Raw genomic sequence first — 16,761 nt, forward strand, 5'->3', positions numbered from 1 at the left:
CCAACATTTCAGAGTAAAAAGATGCCTCTCCCTTCGGTCAATCGGGGTACCTTTTACGGCATTCCTTCTGATGTGGAGGTCAAGTGTTTAGAGATCGATTATGTCACCATCCCTGGTCTGACATTCATATGGGTGCGGGTGCTGGTAATGTATGATGTGGTCCTAGCTGGGGGCCCAGTCATCCAAGAGTTCTTGTCGGTCCACGTTCGCCGTGGCGGAGTGATTCGGGGGATGTTGCTGCCGCCACCGCCCAATGCACTAGGATGGGTGTGATGGCCCGCGTGAAGAGTGGGAGCTGACGTTTTTTTTTTTTGGGAAAGCCGTCACTTGTAGATGGAGGATGATACGTGATTGATATAGGGGGTCGAGATCTTTCTTTTTGAGTTGTGGCCAAGTTTAGTTAAAAGTCTTGGCTTTACTTTTTGGTTGTACCGACCCGAGAAATCCATCATGAAAATATAAATAAAAGTGGTTTGGCTTTATCTTTTCTTATGATGCATAGTTGGTGTGCATTGCATTATGGTTATTGGAGGGAAAAATGGTGAGACTTGTTTATGCTTCCGCTAATAAGCTGCGCTTGGACCATTTTTAAAAAAATAATAAAATATGCCCATGAACTACAGTTCTTCTTTAATCCTGAAAATAAGAGATGTAACTGGTATTCATTAGGTAGAGCGATAGGTACTGTGGCGACTGAGGTGTTTAGGGTGCCACACATAAACTTTTCTTTGTGTCATAAAAAACCCTCAATTTTAAGTCTCATCTCAATTTTACCATAAACTTTTTTTTTTTTTGTTCTAGGAAAAACCCCCAATTTTAGGCATTGTCCCAATTTTATTGTCGATCCCAATTTTACCCAAATTTTTTTATAGTTTCAATCTTATAAAAACCCACAACTTTTGCTTGAGTCACAAATTTGCCCACATTAACCTCACCAAAATTTCTCATTGACAATTGAGAATTGGAAAACTTTCAAGAACGAGTTGTTTGAGCATTCTAAGCATGAGCTCTTCGATTACAAGAGTTGGAACATTCCCAACCATGAGATATCGACAAGTACGAAATCCTTAAGGGGGATATTGACGACTGGTTAATGAAAAGCAGATTTGTGAGACTTAAAGCTAATTTTTTTTATGAAACAAAATAATTTTAGGACAAGATTGATATTGGATCTAAACTCGAGAGTTAAAATGTTTAGGATAGACCACCGCCCTCAGCGGTGCTGCTGGCTCGAGCTCTCTCCTCCTCATGAAAGGGAGAAGTTCGAATCCTAGAGGCGTCGTTAAGGATTCTTACCTGAAATACTATGGTGATGGGTCCTTAGGTTACCAAAAAAAAAATGTTTAGGATAGAATTAAGACTGGACTTTAAGTTAAAGTTTTTTATGGGACAAAAGAATTTTATGATACCACCACCTGCGGTGACCCAGTTGGATAAGACTCCCGTGATCCTTTGCGATGAAGAGAGGAGTTCAAATCCCGCTAGCCGCACGAGATCTTAAGCACGACGTTGGGGTGGTGGGTCATCCGTAGCTTGTCCAGGGGTTTCTTTTGCCAGTGTCGAAACTACGAGATTCCCTCGGTCTTCAAAAAAAAAAAAGAATTTTATGATAGAGTTGAGACATAACCTAAAGTTAGAGGTTTTTTATGAGACAAAAAGTAGAATTTGGATGAGAATTAAAATTAGAGGCTTTTTTTGTTATTATTTTATGCCCATATAAGGCTTTTTTTCATTATAAAGATAAACTAATCAAATTATGGTCCTTCTCAAACTCAAGAGAAAATGAATTTAATGATAAATGTATTCCTAAACTCTCACCAGCGGAGGAGGATTGGTCAGCTTCCTTCCTCCTCCTCTGTCTCTGTAGAGAGAGAGAGAGAGCGGGAATGTCCCCTTCTTCGATTACGTGCTCCAGATTCGCCATAATCGCCGCAGCTGCACTTCTACTCCAGTCCCTCGGCCTCTCCCTCTTCATCTTCGGCTTCTTCCCCACCAACCCTGCTCTCTCTGGCGTCAGGTGCGTTCCTTGACACCGAAAATTCGCCAGTAATTGCTACGCGCTTGGTTCGAGGTTGCAGATGATCCGGATGCGTCGACCCATTTTGCAATTTCTGAACTTTTTTCTGTTTTGTCTTCTGGGTCTCGCCGTCGCCGTCGTCAGTGGACCGGAGAGCTTCCGTGCGCCGTGGCCCAACGGCGTTGGAAATGATTCGGCGGCGGCATTGCCTCCTGAAGAGCTCAAGCGGTTGTATCAGGTTCGGTATTTGCTTACCCCTGTTTTGAGATGGTGAATTGCGAGTCCTCTGCTTAGGGGCGCCTGGATTTTCTTGATTTTGATGATGCATTTGCTATTTTAGGAATTATCTGAGATCAGCCCTCCGTTCGATCGGCTAATTCTAATGGTTTGTAATCTTGCTCGTGCTTGAGATATTTGCCGAGTGAAGATGCTCCTGGCACCAGCTCTTTATTTTTGCATTATGAATGTAACTCGATAGTAAGTACTAGCTGCCCACTGCACCCATGTCAGTTTAGGTTGTTGATGGTCTTCCAGCAGAATTTGTGCTTGGAAGGGACGACAAGCCTCCAAGAGAGGCTTTTGTTGAAGCCATGCCTTATACTCAGTTGTTACTAGCGAATGGATCTGCAGTTGGGTACCATGCAAAGGCTGCACCTCCGACTGTTACGATGCCGTGCTTGAAGGTTGTTTCTTTGGGCTACTTCTATGTTTTAGGTTGATGTTTCCTCTTCTTATTAACGGTCCAAGTTTCTGTGGTTCCAGGCTATGGTTTCTGGGGCAATTGGAGGATTTCTGGACTTGCCACTCAACTTTAATACACAAGCTTTGCAAGATGATAATATTATTGGTAAATCAAGTTGGATTGTCATACTTATTATATAAAATGATCTTGTGGATCTGTACACATTGTGAAATTTGGTGGATCATTTCAACTGTTGTGAATGGTTAAACTATTAAACGATGACATGGTTTAATATCTAAATGTTGTTGTAGTCCCACCCATGCATAGGTTGGACTTTGCCGTTAGATCTAAGAATAGAAATATATAATTGGGAATTTATTACGCTATACCTTGATACCTTGTAAAATTTTGTGAGAGCACTGCCAACTATTGTAAAAGTTTAAGCTATTAGATGACGTCAAATTTTACTATTTAGAATTTATAACACACATCACTTGTGTACTTCTTGTATGGTAGGTCAATTCTTTCGGACTGGTAGGAAGATGGTCATGCATGGTGATGACACATGGCTTAAGTTATTTCTAGGCACGATGGAGTGAGCAGTTTTTTTGTGAGTGGTTTTCACCAACAAGTGTTCTTCATATGGTTTTGGGTATATGTTCTTCGGGTTAATTTGAATGGTGTCTTCTGCTATTCAATTAGAGTGTTATTTGATTACAGGTTAAAGATACTGTTCAAGTAGATCAAAATGTTTGACGACATTTAGACGAAGAGCTTCGCAGAGATGACTGGGATCTTCTGGTCAGTTGTTATTGGATCTTTTACCCCTTAACTTTTACCTATGTTCACCTTCAGTCACCATTTGAAGTCACATCTCCACTCTTGTTCACACACACTAGATGTAAACCTGCCTATTTGATTACCCTTCTATGCTGAAGAACAGTGGTTGACACAATAGGTGATAATTATCTCATAGTCAAAATAAAGTAAATGGATCAGTTGGACCAGTAGATGGCTAGCCCTTTAATCCATACTTACTGTCGTTTTCCAGGACATCCGTGCAGCGGAAGATCCTGAATTTTCGTGCCCCCTTCCCCGGGGTAGGAGATGGCATCTTAATGTATAGAAAAGTTCAACATGACTTAGTGATTTAAGTAATGCTAACCAAGCAAAATTATTTAAAAAATATGGAGTTGAGAGAAGGGCTCCATTTTCATCTGCTTTCATGTTTATTATGGATGACATAATGATCTTAAGAGATTGACCATAGGGACCCAACCATATTGGTTTGTTTATAACTTTATCAGGTTAATGATCCATTGAGTCTTGACTTATGAGTTTGATTCTATTGTTCTGAGAAGTCTCTCTGTTTATGGCTTTATCTACCGGCAGCTATATTATTCCATCTCTAGCTGATGGGGGGGTTGACTTTCCCGTGTTAGGAATCTCTATCTTCGAGAGATAAATCACTCAGTCCATTTCCCTTCACGACGCTGATAATGCTGATTGTTACTGGTACCTACTGACTTTATCTTTCAGATTTTCCATTATTTAGGTCTGGATCATGTTGGTCATCTTAGTGGATGAACCGAAATGCTATGCTAAGCCTTGGAAACAGAGGTACGATAAAGAAATGGCGGGACGTTGTATGTTCTGTATTCCCTGGTAGACTGAACCTTAGTTGGGATTTTTGGTTGAACTAGTGTCGATAGTCTATGGGCACGAACCCACATTAGAGAATATTGTTTGTTTCTCCCCTTAAAGCTTTTTGATTTTAATGGATGTGAGAAGGTGTCCATTGCTGACTTCACCTTTTGGTCGCCTGTTGCCTCTATAATTGTCTTGTCAATTTTTTTTAAATTGCTAGTTATCATGAGCATACTCTTTTCAGCTTGTCCCCTGTGATGTGATATGTTCGATATTTTTGTCATTATGAAAGAATGTTAAAGCACTTTGATACAGAATTTCTGGCCTCTGCGAATATTTCTATTTTTTGTCATCGAAAAGAGGAAAAAGCACTGAATTTTTGCAGGGGGGGTGTCTTTATCTTATTTAGGCCAATGATGCGAGGGTGGATTTGTATGATAAAGAGAAAGAATTACAAGATGTTAAACAAGAGGTTTTGGGGCTAAAACAAGCGTTGAAAGATGCAAATGATCAATGTGTCCTTTTTTTCAATGAAGTTCAAAAGGCATGGAAGGTCTCCTATACTCTGCAGTCAGATTTGAAGGTGCGCAACTTCATAGTGGCATTTCTCCAAGTTTTGCATGGAACTTGTATGATGATCAATTACTTCGGTTGGTAGTTATGTCATTTGCACTCCTGATTAATGCTGGCTTCTCTGAGGAAAAATGTGTCCCTGATTTATTTGAGCAACCTCTTTGAACAAATGACTTTGTCTGGGGCAAGATTTCCATGTAGTTGTCCTCGAAATGACCGCCTTTTCCCAAGCGAATTAAATACTATTCTCCAAAGAAAACTATTTCTTGTAACATTAGTTCAATGGATGCTAATGGTTGATAGACACATTGTTCTCTATCTACATCTTTTATCCTTTGTGAAATACATTTTTGATGATGGATTCCCGTGCGGTGTTGCATTTGGTTTTTAATGAGTGTTGTAGTGCGAAATTTTTATCAAATTTGTAGTTATGATGAAGTTTCTGGGTAATATTTAATGATGTTAACACCCATAATTAACTTCTTCCTTGTCTGTAGTATGTGCATAAGCAGTTCAATATAAATCGAGGAAAATGTTGTGTTTTAATTTCGAAATGATTTCCATTTGTGGTTTTCATTAGTATTATTTACTGAAATCATTACTTTTTCTGATGCAGTCTGAGAACATAATGCTGGCAGATAAGCATAAGATGGAGAAGGAGCAGAATGCGCAGCTCAGAAATCAACTTGCTCAACTGGCACAGCTGGAGCAGGCTCAGAAGCTGCAGATACAGCAGCAAGATTCAACTATTCAGTCTTTGCAAGTTCGTCTTATTTCAAACTTAATGCTTTTCAGCCTGTGCTTTATCATCTATTTCACCACTAAGTTGATCATATGCTTTGCCATTCTTTTATGGATCTTGGATTCTTGGAATTTGACTCTTTGAACTCTTGAAACATGCTTTTTATGGTTATAGTTGCTCCTGGAAAGTTTTGATGATGGTCCTATTTGTGTGAAATAAACCACCAAATATTACTGAAAAAAATTGATGTAGTTTTAGTTTGTACATGATGTGAGACAATTGATATGGCTCCAAAGTTTTGTTGAAGTACAGAGATGTTGGTGTTTGTGTCACGGGCCGAGAGTTTCCTTGGCCTCGGAAACGACCCGCGGGCGCCTAGCGAGCGAAATTCGCCAGGCCAGCCCTTTCTTTAGCCGTTCCACGAACGATACGGTGAATGATTTTTCGTGCGAGATCCTACCACGCCCAGCTTCGCTCGGGTGTCTGGTCCATCGAATGAGATAACAGTTCTTTTTAGGCACAACAACTGGTTTCGGCCTGCCATGGGCTCGTCAGGAGAGCGGCATCAGCTCCCGACTAGTTTGTGCATAGGAGGCCTACCCCGTCTTCAGAGCTCCTAAGTGATGTAATCCTTCTATCCTAGAACTCCTAGCACCAACCGTCCTGACGCCACTCCCACGAACCAGTTGTGTTCTACCCTTCTGCCTCACACTCTTCACCAGATAACCCCAAACGCCACTCACAAGTGTCACGAATACGGGAGGATTCACGGACCGTGACATTTTCCCCCACTCAATTCGCAACGCCCTCGTTGCGATCTCTGCTCTGTCTCTTCCTTGCGTAAATTAACCATTGATGTGCCACTTTTGAAAATTCACATCGAACGGTCACGCTCGCCCAACAAAACAAGTTTTGTTCCATTGGTGGCCTCTTTTGATCTCAACCGCTCGGCGCTTCGGTCACCTGCGCTTTCCGGCAAGTGTGGCATTTTTCGCCAACCGCATCTTTTGGCAGCACCATTCAGCCTAACCAGCATCTTGACCCTAGTAGACCAATGGAGGTTCTTTTCTTGTTGAAAACGTGATAGTAGACCTCTTCTTTGAATTCACCGATCGATCCAGGAACGTTATCCCCATTCAGCAAGGGTTTGGTTCTTCTCTAACTTCGCATTCCGTTCGACAAGAAGCCGACTCGTCCTAGCACCCATCCACTAGGACTTATCTACTTAACCCGCACTTGAGCGAGGAGTCCGATTCTCCGACTTGCTCACTCGCTTACTGGAGGACCCGCACTTGAGCGAGGAGTCCGATTCTCCGACTTGCTCACTCGCTTACTGGAGGGATTCCTGCTCTGATACCACTTGTCACGGGCCGAGAGTTTCCTTGGCCTCGGAAACGACCCGCGGGCGCCTAGCGAGCGGAATTCGCCGAGCCCGGCCCTTTCTTTAGGCATTTCACGAACGATCACGGTGAATGATTCTTCGTGCGAGATCCTACCACGTACAGCTTCGCTCGGGCGTCTGGTCCATCGAATGAGATAGCAGTTCTCTTTAGGCATAATAACTGGTTTCGGCCTGCCATGGCCTCGTTAGGAGAGCGGCATCAGCTCCCGACCAGTTTGTGCACGGGAGGCCTACCCCGTCTTGAGCTCTAAGTGATGTAATCCTTCTATCCCGGAACTCCTAGCACCAACCGTCCCCGACGCCCTCCCACGAGACCCGGTTGTGTTCTACCCTTCGCCTCACACTCTTCACCGATAACCCCAAACGCCACTCACAAGTGTCACGAGTACGGGAGGATTCACGGACCGTGACATTTGCATGTGGTCCTTGTGTGCCTTTAAGTAGGAGCATATGCTCGTGTGCCCGTGCTTTCTCATTGGTGTGTCTGTCCGTGGGCTTGCAGATGCCGTCTCAACATCCACAAAACTGCATGGGGGCGTTCATATGTACCTCATTTTGGTACACATAGTTCTGCTGCAATAACATATAATGGGAACGCTTTAGACAATTCGTATCTGTTAAGTGTGTTGATTGCTTTTCATTCTTATGTCATGATCTGTACGCCCTACCTGTGTTTCAGGTTGTCTGGTCACTTAGTTACTGATTTAACAAGGCATAGTGCAGTCAAGTCACTTGGAAGCTAGTCTTTGCATCTCCTTGTCCTGCCATGAATTGTTTTCCCTCCTTTTTGGTTTAATTAGTACGTGACTTCACTTAGATGTAGAAATATATGCATGCGATAAAGAAATATGTGCATGGTGCAAGTCTCGTCTGTGATAATGCTTTGGGTTTATGGTCAAGCGATACTAGAAAGTCAGATATGTGATATGACATCTTCTGCTTCTAGCTTCAAATGCAACTCTGTAATGAAGTTTTTCTCTTGCCCTTGTTTTCATAATGCAGGCCAAGATTAGAAGTCTTGAGCATGAGCTTAATGAAGCCCTTCATTCGAGTGAAACTAAGTCAAAATCAGATGTAGATTCAGGACTTGAAGTACAATCACTTCTGAAAGCTATTAGTGATACAATGGGTTCTTCCATAGTGACCAAGAAACTTGAAGAAGAGCTAAAAAAACGTGATGCATTAATTGAGGTATGTTCATTCACGTGGGTATTTTGTTGTATGATCAATTCTATATGCCTTGCTGCTTGTTTCCCCCTTCTCCAAATAGTCGTTCTCCTTCCCTTGAGTGCACATGAGAAAATAGAAAAATCCAGTCTCTTTTCCACTCTTAGGTGTTACTTTCTTTTGATGCAAGTAACAATTACTAGAGTTGGTGTGTCTATAGCGTAATTGCTTTATGCTGATCCTGTAATTCTTTCAATTATTTTCCATGAGAAAATTATCCCACCAGAAAAGGATATGTTTGGTATTTTGCCTTCTCTTTTTTGGTTAAAGGTCGTCAACCTGTTCAGTTGGTGGTTTCCCCTGCCGTGATGTGTCAGGTAGTCGTTGAAAGAGTTATGTTGTTTATCTTTCTTCTCTTTCATTTGCACTCTCTGCGTTTTTGTTGTGATTTATTTTGGTGGAGATGAATGTGTCGTGAGAGGGTAAAAATTGGGCATTACGTTGTGTTGCTCACATAATTGACAAGGAAGATGGTAACAACCAATAGAATTTGAAATCAGAACCAGGGCCAGTGGCTTCCAGTGTTTGTGAGTGTAGCGATTCTAAATTACTTTATAAAAGCATGGAATATCATGATTATATTTTCTTCAGCAAAAGGAGCAGCTGTAACTATTCTATATGGAACAATTTTTTTGTCAGCTAGGCAGATTGGTTGTGAATGTTGGAAACTAACATAAAAACATAAGTTGATCTTGTGGATCCTTTGGCTTGAGGTGATAATCATATTTTTGGCATGTTCTGTTTCTTTTTATATGCTTGTGTAGTATGATAGCTGTGATTGTTTGCCAAACAATGGGCTTCTTTGTTTTCAACATGTCTAAATTTTATGTGGGCAATATAATATATTGGAAAAATTGTAGTTTCATAGCAGGCGAATTTAGAGAGTAGTTAATTTCTTATAAAATGGTGTATATGCAGTCTCTATCTGGATGTCAATAAGACTTGATGCGTGTAATAATGAATTACTCTTGCAGAGATTGCATGAGGAGAATGAGAAATTATTTGATAGACTCACGGAAAAAGCTTCATTGACCAGTTCACCCCAGGTAAAGTCTTTTTCCTGTTAATACTATAATTTTACCTGGCAGTGCCATGATGCAGGGGAAAAACTGCAGATGGACTTTGCTAGTACCTCAGTTTCTTTGACTGCTGTATTCAGTTCATGTCTAGAGCTATTGGTCTCGTCATCCTCTTCTTTGACTTTTTTTGAGAGCTGCAATGGCTCTTAAGTCGCGTAGCATCTGTAGACAACTGTGAGGTCCCACCTGGGGCTTGAGTGGATCTGCAGTTGTTCAGACTTTGGATTGGAGTAGCACAGTTGTGCCTAATCTGCACAGCCTCAGTTATCAGTCTATCATTTACAGTGCAACTCTGTAGGTTTGCTTATAGTCATTGTTCTGCAAAGATATTGGTGAACCTTTACTCGACTCTTCTGCTATCAGCAGCATTTCATTGTGGTGAGATGAGTTCTATGTTAGTAACTCGGTTGTGACTTGTTTGTAAGTTGTAGAGTTCTCATGGGTGCTGAATTTTTCACAGTCCAATTTATATGAGTTGGGGGAGTATAATTTGGGTCATAAAGGGGAATGTAATTTGGGTCATCCTTAGGTTAGAGCTGCACTGACAATGAATTTGGCAAATAATATGTTTAGGGAAATTAAAATTCGTTTAGATTAAACCTTTGAACTTGCAGTAAATTTCATTTGAGGTCATCCATGCTTACTAAGAATCACCTTGGCCTCTTTTTACTCATGGGCTAAAGTGAAAGGCATTTGACTTGTCTGCTTCCTCTATTGTTTTCATGGGCTGTATTGGCTTTTCATATTTGGAGGCTTCTACTCCATTGACTAAGTTTTTTTATATATTTGGGTGATTATGCAAGGTGCTCTTCAGTTTACTTCTTTCTTCTGGTAAGATTACTTTCTCGGATTTCTGACATGCTTGTTATTCTTTTTAGATAATGAAGTCCATTATCAAAAGGAACTGCAAACATGCCATCTCGGTACATTTCTGAGATGAAACTTGCTTTTTGTGATTCTAGCCTACACCATGTTTCACGTTGTTCGTTCTTCCATTGTTGGTTTTTCCAGGACAAGTAATGACAATGTTGGACGTACTCTGGATGTTGTTCCTTCACCATTAAGTGCTGAAATGTCTGCCGGTTCAGTTGCTCTGGTCAAAGCAAGTTCTGAGAAAGTTAAAACTACACCAGTGGGAGAATACCTGACTGCAGCATTGAATGACTTCGATCCGGATCAGTATGACAGTCTTGCTGCCATTTCTGATGTGGCAAACAAACTCTTGATGTTGGTATGCTTACTTAATGATATTCACGCGCATTTGAAAAATAATGAGGGGTGTTCATTAAGTGGAAAAAGAAAAACATTCTGATGAATGTTTCATCACTGGTTTGTTATTTAACATGTATAAAGTTCTATCTTTCTGTGGGTGGTAGTTTCATGATCGAATCACTATCAATAAGTGTGTTTTGTCTTTGGTAAAGAACTATAGTGATTGGCGATAGTTTGTTACTTTGTCTTGTAATTTTTATCTCAAAATTGTTCATTTGCACTTCTTATTGAGTGTGTTTCATTCATTTTGTGAAAGACCAAAAGGTAGTTTTTGGTTTTTACTTCTGAACAGTTTGTTTTCGTAATTTTTAAATGGTTCTACATGACTTCTAATAAATCTACATGCTAATTTTATGTCTTTAACATTTGACACGTTCAATGTCAAAGAAAACTTAATGTTCAAGTGCTAGAAAAGAAGCATGAGAAAAAAGCTAAAAAGAAGTAATTGCAAATACAGTATATTTCATGAATATACAATTTCTGGTCTCCATGAAATTGGGCCTGAATGATAAACTTTTTTGAACTATTTTAGAAAGAATTACAGCATGCTGGTGAATGGATGTTTAAAAAATAGAAAGATACTGTGGTCATTTATGACATTTTATTCGTCTAATTTAGTATTTACTCCATTCTGCGTAATTCTGTTATTTCTGTTGATAACGGTGAACTTCTTAAAATATATAATAGTTAATTGCCAATATTATGGTAGTGCAGGTTTTGGCCGCTGTCATCAAGGCAGGTGCTTCTAGAGAGCATGAGATTCTTGCGGAAATTAGAGATGCTGTTTTTATGTTTATACGTAAAATGGAACCAAAGAGAGTTTTGGATACCATGCTCGTCTCACGTGTCAGGATATTGTATATTCGGTCTTTGCTTGCTAGATCACCAGAGCTGCAGTCTATCAAGGTAACAGTTTTGGATATCTCCTTTAGGCTTCAATTTCTGCTGTCAGCATTTAATAATATGCATGTTATGGCTATACAGGTAGATTATTTGCTGGAGAAGTATGCTGCGCTATATGTTAAAAAAATAGTACGACTGCATGGTGTCCCCGTAACTATAACATCGGATTGAGACCCACGATTCACATGGAATTTCTAGAGGAGCCTCCAAGTTGCTTTAGGGACCATGCTCTAGTAAAGTACTGCCTTTCACCCAAAGACTCCTGACCAACAATGACCAATAATCTTTACATGTTCTTGTTTTTTACATTGATAGACTTATAACACAATTTTTCTTTTGATACAGTGCTATAGTAGTGAACAGTAGCTGTTACACTACAGCTACGGTAGAGATTAGTGACTGCTACTATGTTGCAATGGCCAATTATACAAGCACACTTTTTACAACATAGAATCAATAAAGAATAATAATTTAGCTTCATGTGTGATCTTCAATCAAATCCTAGGGCATGGAGCCACTGGTCTTCATCAGAGCTGTTAGAATTATATCCAATTTTCTCGAATTGGTACGTTTAATGAGTCAATATACGTCCAGTTTTTTAAGTTGGCTATGTTCTGTGGATTCTAGATGCTGATGAGAGCTTGCTAAGATGTTAGTGGAACCACTAAAAGTGCTTTTCTCAGGATTATCTCCATATTTTACCTGTGTCATTTGATGAGCTTATCCACTCCTTCAATTTCTAGATTTAATTTATGCTTTTAATCTAGACAACTTTTGTCTTTTTGAAGACTAATGAGGACTTGTCGAACCATCTGTGAAGCTTAAAGAAATGTTTGGTTGGGGTAGATTCTCGAGCAGAGGTAAAGGGCTTTCACTGTCGAGGCCTAGATTGAGTGCAAGTTGTAATTCATTATGGTGAAATTTGCAGGTAGTAACTTTCTACAAGGAAAATTAACATTCAGCCTATTAATAGTTCTTCGCATGGGGTTGTGTTCCTTGGCGGTCACATGTAAGCGAAGTCGGCAGTGGCGAGTGCAATCAGAGTTAAGGCAGTGGCACGTGGGGGTGGAGGGGGTGGTTCTTAGCTGTGCAAAAAGAAAACGTGCCGCGACAATATAAGTATCTAACTCTAGACGATGATGCTTCATACTGGGAGACTGAAATTGATAGTTGGGTTCTGACAAAATCCGTGTGATACATATGGATCTTTAGAACTAATTCTAATGTAGGGTTTGAAGGAGAATGGTGGGATTTTGATTATAGGGTGATTCTTATCTGATTATTTTGAATTGATATTTTCACATGAGAAATTTTCTTTCTACTTGCAAAGAGCTCTTTTCTATGAGGAAACACAAGTTTGTTAATTTGTGAAATGAGCCAGCCACATTCCAAATGGAAAAATTACGTATCTTTCAATTGACATGGGGAGAGCTATCTCCTGTCGCGAGAAATGTGTCCTTTGTAAAATGACGTGAATACTTGCGGGAAGGACAAAACATCTTCTAACTTTTCCTTTACAGCAAAATATCAAACAATTATATTGAGATTTTTTTAAACGATGCCACATTTTAAATCTTGTGGTTCCTTGAATTTTTAACGAATTTCAATTTTGTTTTGTTTAAGCATGGGTACAATTTCCAAAGATTACGTATATAAGACCGAAACAAAGTAAAGGTAGAAAAGCACAATGGGTAATTCTAGATAGGGCAACGTGAATAAATTACCTAGAACTTTATATTATTTAAATCGATTTTTACTTTTAGGATGTTTAGAGCGCGCTCAACATCACAATATTATGGTACATTCCTATTGTCAGGGTGGGAGGATTGTTAATGTCATTTAATTATGTTAGGGACGAGAAAATATAGACATAAAATTTGCTAGACGTTGGCTATATTATCTTGTGATTACTGCTGTAATAATTTTCCTTTCCATGTTTGCGAAATCTTTCTGTAAATACGAAATTGGGGCAACTATGCTAATCTTGAGAGTACTATCGAAGTGATTTGCTTTTTGATGTTTACGTTTGCTGTTTGTGCATAAGGTTTAAGGGGTCCCCGTTGGTAGTCCTATATGACTAGTGAGCTTCGCTGGGCAAGGTGGTGCGTTTCAATCTGCTCTTCCAAAGAATCTCGGGCCTCGAGGACCCTTGTGCCAACGCTGAGGTCCCAAAAGCCTTAAACCAAATTTAACATTTTTAAAGTCCCTTAGCTTAATGATTTTTTTTCCTCCAACTTTACCCTCGCTTATTCTTTTGTATACTTATTTTGCTCTCATCCTATTGTTCATCATCTCTCTTTGAACCAAACACACTCATCACCTCCCCAATTTTGGTCGATGCAAACCCAAAGTTGATGGTCATCAAGGGTCGATTATTGCAATTCTATTGAGCGAGATCTGGAGAGTCAAAGGTTACACGAGGCTCACCTACCCTCGACCTATAATCTTTAACACTTCTTTTCATTAAGCATTTCTCAAGTTATTTCACAATTAATCAATTCACAAACTTGGGTAATAAATGCTCTATCCAAATTTATGCAATGAAATATGCTCTATATCTCTTTTTTCCTTTTTTATAAATATGATGCAATGCTATGCATTTCATAACTAATAGTGGATATTTCGACCAAAGGAAAAAAAAAATCTGTCACTGTCTATAGACAAAAAAAAGGAACTTACAAATTGAAAGAAAAGATGAGTAGCACTCACGTTTGATTGTAATACCAACAATAAAAGCTACTTCGAGCTGACAAACTCAACAACAAGGCTCAATTTACCAAACAACACAGTTTTCACAATTAGAGAGACCTACGAAGCATCGTTATTGACACGAAATAATCACTGGTCCATTGTGGACTCTCCATTAAAGGATGGGCATGCTCTTTTTCTGAGGATATATTAAGGAAGAAAAGCTAACAATTTCGACTTTCCACCCTTGGACTAACAGAAACAAAATCACTATTATACTCAAGAATCCGAACTGAATTAGAGATGGCCGCATGGAACAAAAGTGGATCTCCCTATCCTCATTAGACAAATTACAAATGTCCATCTGGTACATCTCCTAATCATCCGGTGCGTTTGTGTTGGGCTGGTAGACTGCAGCATGGCTCTGCTGCTGCTGCTCCTGCTCATCTCGTCTGCGCTGCCTCCACTTTTTCCATCTATTTCATTTTATGAGGAAAGAAGATTCAGCATAAGCCCAGTCAAATATTATAATGTCTTGAATTCAACAGGATACGGAATATGGTTACAAGTTTAGCAAATCCAAGGATACCAATTGACGCCTTTCCGAGATAAATACTAATCTAGAAAAGTATCTTTGTTCGGCAAGCAAGATCAATGACCATATGATCTTTTGTCTTCTCGATACTGGAAAATGTCATATCAATCGATTCGATAATAAACGAGAACTGTCAAAAAAGGGTTGCCTACCCAAGATCTAAGTAGTAGACCCTAAAGCATAATCATGTCAACTATCCTAAAATGAAATATGAGATGGTTGATTCTTAACAACTTGAGTCACGTGAAGTAGACTGTTTGTTCACAGGTCATCACATAGACAAGTGACAAGCATCAAAGGGAGAGGAGCCACAATATCTTTTGACAGGTAGGGGACAAATACTAAAATAATAGGAGGTTGTGTAGATCACCCAAAAATTCATGAAATCACACAACAGGGGAACTCTCCATCTCGTGCGAAATGCAAAAACAGACTTCTAAACAAGCAATTTACTACATATTCACGTCCTGCTATAAACCGTGATCAAGATTAAAATGAATAAATTTGTACACATGTTGATTTATAGTATAAGAAACTAGTGTACATGGGCAATAAGTCCACAAATGGAAAAAGAATCTCCTCAAGCAAGCAGCAAGACCAATCCAATGTCCATCCATCACCATTAAAATGTAGATGAGAGGAAAACTCACAGAAAGTAAGGAAAATCTTGGCATGAATTGATCTCTGGAATTCATTTTGAAAAGGCAAAGGTCGACAACATAGACACAGTTTCCTAATGAAAGAATTTTCTTCCCTCATCAAGCAGTCCAACCTTCAAAAATAGAGGAACAAGAGCATCAAATCAGATACTTGTATCAAAGTAAATGCATCATTACAAAATTAAAGGAACTGCAAGGTCTAGATAATCAGAAAAATCTCAAGGGGCAAGAAACATTGCAGTTAACCATATGCATTATTGTTCATGACCAATAAGTGCCTAAAGGCATGTGTAAGGAGAAGAATTAATCGGCTGCAGTTGGTGACATAATGAGGTAAGAGGTAGATGATGCCTTGAACCGTCCATATTCACAATGACATAATCCACTGCTGGCCACTGACTGCCATCAATGACTACAAAAGGAACCTGCAGTCATACTAATAGACGTAAGCAAGTCCGACAGCTAAAGCGTAAGCTAATAATTGATTGCTCTCTTCTGACACATCAAATCAAAGTTTCTTGTCGTGCATAGTTATGACCATCAAGATTTGGAAAAAGCGTTACAAAAAGTAATTTATAAAGACAATCTCAATAAGATGATCGTATAAAAACTTTTCTCGAGGAACCTTCAGTTCTGTCAGCCAACAAAAGAGGAATCTCTGACTTCAGAAATCTCAAATTTCCAACACATTATGTGAGTAAAGAAGAATAACAATTGAATTCTCAAGGCTGAAAAAGCGAAGCCTTGTAAAGTTGTCTCATATCTCTCAATATCTTTAGATTCGCCAACTATACTTCTATTTATATGTGAGGCAAGTAGTAGACTCCCTTCTACCATGATAGAACACATCAACCTTAACCTGCTATCAAGAAACTCAACTCTTCTGAAAGAATGGAACTCTCCCAGACTTTTAATTTGGATAAAGTACAAACTCTATCATGCACCATCCGGTTTTCAGGACACGAACACCATGTGATGTCCCATGGCAACACCAATTTTGACATGTCTACCATCACAATTATATGTACAATCCCCTAGACATTTTTAGTGTCAAAGGCAAAAATAAGATTTGATATTACATCTTAAAACCAGAAGGAGGCACATGGTTCCTAGCTGAAGACAAACATCATGTAATGTAATCCCACCCAAAGAACGAGTAACATAAGCTTTAACAGCAGCTTTCCAGTGAAATATAGCTTAAAAATAAGAACCAACTTCTGGAACAAATCTACTTACCATTCTTAGTGATGGGGATTTTTGTTCCTGCAAGGAACT

The 16,761-nt window shown here is 39.5% G+C and overlaps 3 protein-coding genes and 1 long non-coding RNA gene across 4 annotated transcripts; all 4 read left to right on the forward strand.

Moving 5' to 3' along the window:
- Positions 1 to 1,835: 1,835 nt before the first annotated feature.
- LOC104418291 (GPI ethanolamine phosphate transferase 2) lies at positions 1,836 to 2,736 on the forward strand. The gene is made up of 4 exons (XM_039302358.1): positions 1,836 to 2,017; positions 2,162 to 2,255; positions 2,358 to 2,402; positions 2,533 to 2,736. The coding sequence occupies exons 1-4, from the start codon at positions 1,887 to 1,889 to the stop codon at positions 2,734 to 2,736; spliced, it is 474 nt and encodes a 157-aa protein (XP_039158292.1). The 5' UTR covers positions 1,836 to 1,886.
- A 56-nt stretch (positions 2,737 to 2,792) lies between these two features.
- LOC120288315 lies at positions 2,793 to 4,029 on the forward strand. Its single transcript, XR_005546650.1, has 3 exons — positions 2,793 to 2,864; positions 3,420 to 3,500; positions 3,751 to 4,029. It is a non-coding gene; the product is annotated as an uncharacterized LOC120288315 (long non-coding RNA).
- A 266-nt stretch (positions 4,030 to 4,295) lies between these two features.
- On the forward strand, positions 4,296 to 9,372 carry LOC120288314 (kinesin-like protein KIN-14B). Its single transcript, XM_039302215.1, has 4 exons — positions 4,296 to 4,929; positions 5,536 to 5,682; positions 8,066 to 8,254; positions 9,265 to 9,372. The coding sequence occupies exons 2-4, from the start codon at positions 5,548 to 5,550 to the stop codon at positions 9,355 to 9,357; spliced, it is 417 nt and encodes a 138-aa protein (XP_039158149.1). The 5' UTR covers positions 4,296 to 4,929; positions 5,536 to 5,547; the 3' UTR covers positions 9,358 to 9,372.
- A 676-nt stretch (positions 9,373 to 10,048) lies between these two features.
- LOC120288401 (kinesin-like protein KIN-14B) lies at positions 10,049 to 10,681 on the forward strand. Its single transcript, XM_039302359.1, has 2 exons — positions 10,049 to 10,292; positions 10,381 to 10,681. Exons 1-2 carry the CDS (start codon positions 10,282 to 10,284, stop codon positions 10,679 to 10,681), a joined length of 312 nt encoding a protein of 103 aa, XP_039158293.1. The 5' UTR covers positions 10,049 to 10,281.
- Positions 10,682 to 16,761: the final 6,080 nt, after the last annotated feature.

Source organism: Eucalyptus grandis, chromosome 9 (assembly GCF_016545825.1).
Source record: "Eucalyptus grandis isolate ANBG69807.140 chromosome 9, ASM1654582v1, whole genome shotgun sequence".
NCBI classification, from domain to species: domain Eukaryota; kingdom Viridiplantae; phylum Streptophyta; class Magnoliopsida; order Myrtales; family Myrtaceae; genus Eucalyptus; species Eucalyptus grandis.

Excerpts from the sequence above, each read along its gene's own strand:
- LOC104418291 (XM_039302358.1), top strand. The coding sequence starts at position 1,887 with ATGTCCCCTTCTTCGATTACGTGCTCCAGATTCGCCATAATCGCCGCA. Across the intron at positions 2,256-2,357 it reads AGCTCAAGCGGTTGTATCAG|GAATTATCTGAGATCAGCCC; the intron begins GTTCGGTATTTG and ends TTGCTATTTTAG. Across the intron at positions 2,403-2,532 it reads TCGATCGGCTAATTCTAATG|GTTGTTGATGGTCTTCCAGC; the intron begins GTTTGTAATCTT and ends ATGTCAGTTTAG.
- LOC120288314 (XM_039302215.1), top strand. The coding sequence starts at position 5,548 with ATGCTGGCAGATAAGCATAAGATGGAGAAGGAGCAGAATGCGCAGCTC. Across the intron at positions 5,683-8,065 it reads CAACTATTCAGTCTTTGCAA|GCCAAGATTAGAAGTCTTGA; the intron begins GTTCGTCTTATT and ends TTCATAATGCAG. Across the intron at positions 8,255-9,264 it reads AACGTGATGCATTAATTGAG|AGATTGCATGAGGAGAATGA; the intron begins GTATGTTCATTC and ends TTACTCTTGCAG.